We start from the raw sequence: 9,855 nt of genomic DNA on the forward strand, positions 1-9,855 counted from the left end.
GGGTTTGAACCCACCACCCTTGGTATATGGGGCCGGCACCCTACTCACTGAGCCACAGGGCACCGCCCTATTTTATTTTTTAGAGACAGGGTCTCACTCTGTCACCTAGGCTGGGTACAGTGACGCCATCATAGTTCACTGTAAGCTCAACTCCTGGCCTCAAGTGATCCTCCCACCTTGGCCTCCCCAAGTGCTGGGATTATAGACAGGAGCCACCACACCCAGCCTTATGCAGTTACTTCTTCTAGAAATTGGAAAACTGATGACAAGACCTTACTGAGAAAGGGTCAGCTAACTTCCCTTTGGTCTTTCTTTTCTTTTTATTCATCCAACCAACAACTACTGAGCATCTACTATGTGCTGAGTGTTGCACCAGATGCTACAGGCAGAGCTGAGAGACTTGGGGTTTCCAACATCAAGAAAAGCATGGTGTAATAAGGGGAGCCAGGAGCACAGAGGCTGTCCTTTGATGACGTGTTTAAGGGGCCAGGAATGTCAGGGCAGTAGGGAACACAGAGGTGGACCACTCAGGTTATTCTGGGGGGTACTGGTGTATTTGCTAACGTGTCTGGGTAGGTCAAACTGACTTGGAGGTCCTTACAGATCACCCAACTGGACATTCCATCACTGCTTCATTGATTTGCTGAATAAACATTGCTGAAAACTTCTGCCAGGTGATTCAGATTTGGAGATTAAAATGATAGGGATAATTAAGAGGGTAAAATTATATATATATAATTTATTATATAAATTATTATATAATGCAGTAAATGCTCCAATAGTTTAGGGAGAGGATTTCAGGTAGTGGGTACCATGAGAGCAAAGAAGAGATCAAGAACGGTGTGATGATGACAAAAAACACAGGCAGTTCATGTGGCTGGAGCAAAGAGACTGTCAAGCAGGGCACGCAGGGAGGGGCCGGATCCTGGAAGAACTCCCAGACTGTTGTAGGTGTTGGATTTTATAACCATTAATCCACTGATGCTGATCTGACAGCACACCAGTTTCATCTACCCTAAACTAGTTCACCTGACTTTTGTCATCTAAACATAGGGTTTTGCATGCATGTTTGAGTCTTGCAAGGTGGAGGATTTTCTGGAGCAGAAAAGAGCTCTAAGGAATGGTACACACAATCTGTGTTCCAGACTGTTCCCCAGGTGGAAAGTCCATGGCAAGGAAGGATGGGTTGCCGTGAAAGGAATCCAGTGTGATTCTAGGTGCCACAGCCTCTGTGATAAAGCTATCATCCTCCAAGCTTAATTGAACTCCACCATCTCTCTGAGTGATCCTTCCTTTCTATGAACTCAAAAATGAGGTGCCTCTAGAGCTGGAAGGCCCTTACCTGTTTGCCAGTCCCGCCGCTTCCTGATAGAGAGGAACAGACCGTCCAATGGGCAGTTGGGACACCCAGGTCTGGAGCTCTGTATGGGACTGACATACCGACATAAATGTCGTGGTCATCAGCATATGGGGACACTACAGCTGTGAATGAGGTGACTGCCCAGAGAGCACAGAGCGTTCTATCCCAACCTAATCATGTTTGTTAGTTCCCTGCCTACAGCCTTCATTCACCAAGTTCTTAGCTGCTTCTCAACGATCCACACACAGGTATCTTCCACCTTCCTTGCCAGCCACACCCAGAGCACACCCTCCTTGGCCGTCTGCTCTTTCTTTTAATGCCAAGGTCACTCTCCTAGGCCAGACCTGTACCTGCTGGTGCTTCTGCCCAGAGTCATCTTTTTCTGTTTTGAGACAGAGTCTCACTCTGTTGCCTAGGCTAGGGCTTTGGTGTCATTATAGCCCACAGCAACCTCAAATTCCTGGGCTCAAGAAAGAAGTCTTCCTGCTTTAGCCTCCCAGGTAGTGGGGACTATAGGTACTGTCACAACAACTGGCTAATTTTTCTATTTTTAGTAGAGATGGGGTCTTGCTCTTGCTCAGACTGGTCCTGAACACATGAGCTCAAGCGATTTTCCTGCCTTGGCCTCCCAGAGTGCTGGATTACAAGCATGAGCCACAGCACCTGGCCAGCCCAGAAGTATTTTTCTCCTGCCTTTCCTGAGGACTTCCAGTTCACCCAACAGGTCCCAACCTAAAAGTTGCTTCCTCAGAGAAGGTTCTAACTTAAAACAGCTTCTCACCATATTCTTACCGGCCTTTACACATTCAAAACACAATGCTTCTTGTAATTAAAATTAAATAATAATGGGTTCCATGCCCACCCCAGACCACAGCCCCATGTGTCAGGGACTGCCCCTACTGATCACCTTGTACCTCTCTGTACCTAGTACTGTGCCTTGCATATTGTGGGCACCCTACAAATACTTGTGGGAAAGGGGGGCTATAGAGTGAAACCTGATTTTATTCTAGTGACAAGAAAGACAAGAGGCATAGCTAGGTAGAGAGATAAGAACCTCAACTCCCAAGATATCCGGGAGGAAAGCCAGGGCACAATGTCTTAATGTTTGAGACAATGTTTTCACAGCAACTATATCCATAACTTCTCATTTGTGTAAATTAAATAAATCTTAAGGCTCTTTCTTGACCCCCTCTTGGCCATGGGGATACCCTAAACGGAGTTGCTAGCCATGAGAAAGGAGATCAGACATGCCTCAATGTCCCCCTGCTTTCTCAGAGACCTTTAATAGGCCTAAGGCTAACTAAGGCATACCTACGGTCCTCAACATACAGAACAAACCACTAGAACCTGGGCAGAGGTCCAATAGTTTGTCTCTAACTAACAGACCCTTATCTTAAATCAAGCATTCATTTTAGCTGAATCCTGGTCTTTTAGAAAAAGTCTCTTTCAGCTAATTGTCAACTGAGGAATCTTTAAACCCACCCATATCTGTAACCCACCCCCTCACGTTGACATGTCCCACCTTTTCGGCCCAAACCAATGTATACTTTCCATGTATTGATTTATGACTTAACTTGTAATTCCTGAAACTCTGAAATGTATAAAACAACACTGTAACCCCACCTCAGCGAGTCTACTTGCGTGAGGCTTCTTGGATGTGGGTCTGGGTCATGGTCCTCAAATTTGGCTCCGAATAAACCTCTTTAAATTATTTTACAGAGTATGGCTTCTTATCCATTGACATTTGAACCACTGAACCACTGTGAGAATTTAGGTTAGAGAAATGGATATTTTAAAAATATTTTAGTTCTCCAGGGAGCTATATATATATAAATTTAACAAGAACTCTCTGCAGAAAATAAAGGATCTAAGTTAACATAGTGTTGTTTCTTAAAACTTAACATTTTTAGTGCATTTGCCTATAATGGAACGTGATAATAACCCTCCTTCGCCCCACCTTCAGGTAGCCAGTCAGTTATCAGATGAGGACTTTGGCCTGTGATCACAGACACTAATCTTGCCATCTGATGTTATGGGTATATACATTGATTTTGGAAGCCTGCATTGCCATTACAAGAAAAGACTGCTCATAATAATTAACTCAACAGAGTACTTTCTATGTTTCTGGCATTATTTTAAACACTTTATGTGGATTTATTCACGCAATTCCTTCTTCCGTGAAGAAGTTAATGCTTTAATCCTAATTTTCAGATGAAACTGGAGAACAAGAGGTTAAGTAACATGCCCAAGTTACAATGGCCAAGTGGTGGAGCCAGGATTCAAACCCAGGCTATTGGGTCCTAACCAATGTGCATAGGCTAGACACAAATCTGATAAGGATGTCAGTTACTAATATCAGTCCTGCTCTAAGTATCCACAAGATCTACCCAATTCAATACAAAGAGCTGTCTATCTTCCTCCCTTCTTGAGCACTGAGGAAGGAAGGCACCTGATAAGGTCTGCAGCAGCACTGGCCTCCCTGCTAAGTGCCTAGAATCAGTCCTGAACATCGGATGAGCCTGAAGCCTATGCTTCATGCGACTCATGGTGTGTAATCCATTTGCCCAGGAGAGTGAAAAACAATTTCTGATCCAAGTGCTTTCTAGGATAAAACAGAGAATTCAGGTGAAGCCTCTCTTCAAAATAACAACACTCTGAATTTGTACATATTTAAAAAAAGGGTTGTAAGTACCTTTGGATATTTAATCGTCACATTGGCATTGGCATGCTCATCTTAGAGTTAAGAAATCTGAAGATTCAAAGTGGTTGAAATCTTAAGTAACTTACCCAAAGTTATCTGCAAAACTAAGGGGGAGTTGTTACTGTGCCGAACCAAATACTAGGTATTCTGTTGAACAATTTGTAATTGGTTATCCCATTTAAATTTCAAAACAGTCTATTCAGATATGATTATTTAATATGAAGCCAGTAGACGAACTAATACACGCTTACACAAGAGAAAGACTCAATTCAATTCAAGTTGGGAAGAAGAGGGGAGGAGGTGGGAGACAGGGGTGAGGGGAAAAGTGAGGAGAATTGGTGTGGTCCCCGCCATGGGCACAAGGTAAGGTATATGGCACACCTCCCGGGTGGGGGACACCACTACAACAGGGACTTTATCTAACAGATCCAAACACTATAACCTAATTGTTTGTACCCTCACATTAAGCTGAAATTTAAAAAAGCTTTTTTTTGTTTGTTTTTTTGAGACAGAGTCTCACTCAGTGGTCCCGGGGTTGAGTACCCTGGCGTTATTGCTCACAGTAACCTCCAACTCTTGGGTTCAAGTGATCTTCTTGCCTTAGCCTCCCAAGTAGCTGGGAGCACAGGCACCTGCCAAAACGCCCAGCTATTTTTAGAGACAGGGTCTCACTCTTGCTCAGGCTGGTCTCCAGCTCAAGCGATTTGCTCATCTGGGCCTCCCCATTATAAAATTACCCGTCACCACAACAGTTAGTAAGAGAGAAGTGGGGATGAGTACTGACATATGCTATTGCTATACTGGTAGAGTATACTAGCTTATAAAATGTTTATGTGTTTTCAAAGAATTTAATATTTATACCCATTCTGTAGTTGTAGAAACAGAGGTTCATTCAGGTTGAATGATTTGCTTCAAGCTGATAACAATATGGCCCCATGTTCCCATCAAAGGTTGAGAGAAGATGTTTATCAGGGAGATGCATTTATCCCAGAGGCACCAAATTAGTGACAGGTGACATTGTGTCATCAGGAGGCTAACAGGAAACAGAAACTACTACAGGATTTAGAACAGAGGCACCCTGATGCAAGGAATTGGTTACACAAATAATCCAGGGGCTGAGGTATTATCAGAATAAGGGCACAGGGAAGCAACCTAGAGGTAGGTAAGCACCCTAGGAGAGACAGAGGAAGGATTACCTGTTGCCTGAGATCAGACACTGGAGCACCTTGTATAGGCTAGAACACTGATTTTCAACTGGTGTGCCATGAAGCATTTTTAAAGACCATTAATAAAATTATTTGGGGGGGCAGCGCCTGTGGCTCAGTGAGTAGGGCACTGGCCCCATATATCGAAGGTGGCGGGTTCGAAGCCGGCCCAGGCCAAACTGCAACCAAAAATAGCCAGGTGCAAAAAAAATGGCGGGTGCCTGTAGTCCCAGCTGCTTGGGAGACTGAGGCAAGAGAATCGTTTGAGCCCAAGAGTTTGAGGTTTCTGTGAGCTATGACACCATGGCATTCTACTGAGTGGAAACAAAGTGACACTTTGTCTCAAAAAGAAAAGAAAAGAAATTCAAATTACAGTAAGTGTATTCGTTTTTTAAATCTTCTTTTTGATCAACATAATTAAGGGTGCTGTGGAAGTTTAACTATAGGCTCAAGTGTACTGGGAGATAAAATGGTTGAAAAACACTGCTTTAGCTCATTTCGTTTGGAAGTGTCATGTTTGATGGGGCTGAACTGCTCATTTCCACTGGGAAAACCACAAGCTGAAAGGCCTCTGGTTGCCTGAAGGGTCTAGTTGAGGCCTTCTGTGTGATGATCTTTTTTTTTGCAGTTTTTGGCCAAGGCCGGGTTTGAACCCACCCCCACCTCTGGTATATGGGGCTGGGACCCGGGCCCTACTCCTTTGAGCCACAGGCACCCGCCCTGCATGCTGACCTTTGTACTAAGGATCAGATCTCGGCCCCCAGGCAACACAGTCCTTTAAGAAATGGAGCTCTGTGCTGGGAGCTCCCTCTGTAGCTGCAGTGCACAAAGTACCCGCCTTCAAGGAGATTATATTCTACTAAGGGACTTTTTGCTTTCAGGGGTACAGTGCAGTTAGCCCATGTCAGCACCACTGTACGCGCTCTCCTTACTCTGAATTCTAGACACCTAAATCCAGCAGGTCTGTCAGCCAAAAACAAGAGCACAGCTCTGGGCCTCTGTGCACACCCTTCTCTGTGCTGTGCGCTCCTACACATCCCTGAGGCCCAGCTCAGGCCACTCCTGTGAAGGTCTCATCATGATCCTCTGGCAAAACTGACCACCCCCTCCCTGGGCTCCCTGCCTGGCCTGTTTCCACCTATGCAGCACGGATCTTATTCCTTTACACAGTAGACCCCCTTATCCTCAGGGATACGGTCCATGACTCCCAGTGGATGCCTGAACCACAGAGATCCCTGAAACACACTGTACAATCACATCCCTCCCTGCCCCCCCCAGGTACATACTTCCGATAAAGTTTAATTTATGAATTAGGCACAGTAAGAGATTAATATCAACAACCAGTAACAAAATAGACCAATTATAGCAATTGTTATAACTCCTTTTGTGCTTTCAGGTCATAAAGTAAAATTAGAATTATTTCAACACAAACACTTGTAATACCATGGGAGTTCATTGGCTAACCCAGATGGCTACTAAATGACCAGGTGGGCGCTGGGGGAAATGCATATACAGAGTGGATGAACTGGAGAGAGGGAGGATTCTTGTCCTGGGTGACCAGATTTCATCCTGATACTCAAATTGGCCCACAATTGAAAACTCAGAAATTGTTTATTTCTAGAATGTTCTGTTCAATAATTTTGGAGGTAGTTAACCTCTGGCAACTGAAACTGCAGATAAGAGGGAGGATTACTGTACTTAGTTCTCCAGTACTGGGGAGTTTCTTGCCAACAAGGCCTTTTGTCCGTCCGTCATCTCTGCCACCAAGTGTCTTGTCTCTCAACACACAACATTGTTCTGAATGTAAATGAATGAAGGCATTCAACAGGCAGTGCCCAACTCGCCAGCTGGGCTTCTCGCTTAAAATCACCCTCTACGCTTTGTCCCCCCAGCCCCAGCTGTGCCCTTTGGCCACCTGCACGGGACCTCTTTCCCCTCCTTCCCTGTCCCAGCGCTGGACGGTGGAGGGCCGTGCCGAGGCAGAAGCCAGAACGCGCAGTGCCGGGCACACAGGGATTCTACTGGTCCCCGCCGAACCCCCTCCAGCCCTGACCAGGGTGGGGTGAGGCGCGATCCCTCCTTCAGGTCCGCGGCAGCCCTGCGGGCCTACCTTGCCCCCTTTACTCAGGACCTGCCAAGGCCACGTCTCTACGCTCCCGAACAGCGAGTTCTTGATCACGCCTAACATGTTGTCGCCGTCGCACTCCAGGCGCACTGGCGGCGGGGCGGGCGCAACTTGGACTCCGCCTGGCGGCTCGGAGCTCTGGGAGGCGCTCCGGGAGGGTGTCGGGGAGGAGCTCTGGGAGGGGGTCGGGGAGGAGCTCTGGGAAGGGGTCGGGGAGGAGCTCGGGGAGTGGCTCCGGGAGGGGCTCCAGGGGGCGTGCCGGGGAGCGGAGGGGCCGCGCTCCGCCTCCTCTGGGCGTCCCCGGGGTTGCGCGAGGGAACCGGCAGGTGCGCACCCGGTAGTCCCTTCTGTCTGCCCCGCCTCTTATATACTGAATCTTACCAAATGGTGGGAGACCTAGGAACAGATTCTCGCCAGGACAGGATTTATTTAGCGAGCGGTGGTGGGGAGCTTCCTACCACCTGCTCCGGCCCCTCCCTAGGTTTGCCCTCCGCTGTGTCCTCCATACCTGGGTTCCAAACTCGCTGAGTCTCCAGATTACTCTCGTGCTTTTCCCAGCTTTTACTGAAGGCTGTATGCTTGTCCGGGCAGTTGCTGCAGCCGCCAGGCTCAGGGTCGATGTAGTCCTCCCAATGGGCCCCCACCCCCTGCCGCATCTCCGCACCGAGGCCTGCCAGTTACCGCTCATCTAGGCAATTGAAAAAGCATCTTAACTGATTTCCTGCTCAACACTTTCTTTCCTACTATCCGTTTATTTTTCTAAGGCATGGCTTTGCTCATTCACTCCTATTTAAAAATCTAATTTTATCACCATGTATTGAGTTGAATGCCTGCTCCCTGCCAAATATTTTACAAATATTATCTCCATTCCTCACACCGCTGGAAAATACTTGGTAGCTGCTTTTCAAAGGAAGAAACCGGGGCTTAAAACAGTAAATTTCCAAAGTCAACAACCAGTGTGCAACTTGGTGAGGATGGGAACCCGTGTCTATGGTGTCGGTGTCAATGCTTTAATTGTACTCTGTCACTTGACCTTTACAGAGCTACACACATGTCTACATACCACGGTGTTTTGTAAGTGCTCTGTATGTTCCTACCTCTGTGCCACACTGATCTCCACCAGGACAGTTTCCCCTTCCAGCGCACGCCTTGAATTTTTTTTTTTTTTTTAAGGGAAAAGCTGTCTGCTACCCATGGGGAGTGGCCTGATTGTGGCTTGATACAGGCTCACATTCCTGGGTTCAAGTAATCCTCTTGTCTCAGCCTCCTGACGACCTGATACTACAGGCCAGGGCCACGAGGCCTGGCTAATTTTTTTTTTCATTTTTTTTTTTTGGTAGACAAGTGGTCTGGGTATGTTGCCCAGGCTGGTCTCAAACTCCTGGCCTGAAGCAATATCCCTGCCTTTATCTTCCAAAGCGCTGGAATTACAGGTGTGAGTCACCCTGTGGCCAGCCCTTGAAATCAGACATCCTTAAAAGTATTCCTCAAACACTGTGTCCCTTGCGGTCCTCCCTAAACTCCCTGTCAATTTGTTTGTTCTACTATTCTGCCTACATGAAGTTTTTTTTGTGTACTTTTTGAAGTTGTTAGCCTGTTAGCTTAATTAGTGGAGGCTTCTTTGAGCCAGCACCCAGGGACCTCCTGCTGTGCCTTCAGCCTGTAAAAGGGGAAGTTGAGTCTGAGCCAGGCAGTGGCAATCTACATGGTACAGATGACATCTAGTTTTGTCTTAACAGATAGTGACTTATGAACCACTCACAACAGATTTGTTTTTTAACAGACATTTGTTCATTGCTGTAAAATAAATTGCCATTTAATTATTCCATATTTCTTTGACTGTAAGATGCTATTGATTATTAGAGGCACTGCTATTTTATGTACCACCGAGAAAGGAAACAAATGCTACCAAGTAAACTATGACATTCAATTGATTTTAAATGGATCCAGAGACATTAAAAGGTGAAATAGCATGCAGCTTGCAATTCATAAGATGTTGTTATGTGGTTTCGTTAAGAGTCTCTGAGTATTTTTTTCTACTGATAGGTGTATCTCCTTTATTACCAATTTATCTTTGAAAGGGCAAAGATCTATTTTTCTAAGCTTTACCCTCACTAGCTACACTCATGGGTTGCCTAATAATTGTGGAATGATTAACAAAATTGTTCTTGATATGAGCTCCAAACATCTATTTTAGTCACCTAGTTAGATACAGTGAAAGGGGGACTGTTACTCCTCATGGTCAAGTGGCAAAAGCATTTGGGACTTAGAAGATCTGGATTCCAACCTGGTCCTAGTAGTGGGACCAGTATCTCTTCTGCAAATTTCTTAATCCCTGCAGAACTCAATCTCTCAGTCTTGAAGCTGGTATAATAAAGCCACCTCACAGTGCTCTTGGGAGGATCCAAGGAGCTCAGGCTCTGACAAGCACTGTGTATACACTGATAAGGCCTGGCCTCTCCCC

At 46.0% G+C, this 9,855-nt stretch overlaps 1 protein-coding gene across 1 annotated transcript in view; it reads right to left on the reverse strand.

The window, feature by feature from the left end:
* Positions 1-7,497, reverse strand: part of HEBP1 (heme binding protein 1) — a 27,384-nt gene extending 19,887 nt beyond the window's left edge. The window contains exon 1 of the mRNA XM_003797802.3: positions 7,377-7,497. Coding sequence (XP_003797850.1) covers positions 7,377-7,454 — 78 coding nt within the window. The 5' untranslated portion in view covers positions 7,455-7,497. The remainder of the gene's footprint in view (positions 1-7,376) is intronic.
* Between the last annotated feature and the right edge of the window lie 2,358 nt (positions 7,498-9,855).

Source organism: Otolemur garnettii, unplaced genomic scaffold, assembly GCF_000181295.1.
Source record: "Otolemur garnettii isolate 467f Iridium unplaced genomic scaffold, OtoGar3 scaffold00124, whole genome shotgun sequence".
NCBI classification, from domain to species: domain Eukaryota; kingdom Metazoa; phylum Chordata; class Mammalia; order Primates; family Galagidae; genus Otolemur; species Otolemur garnettii.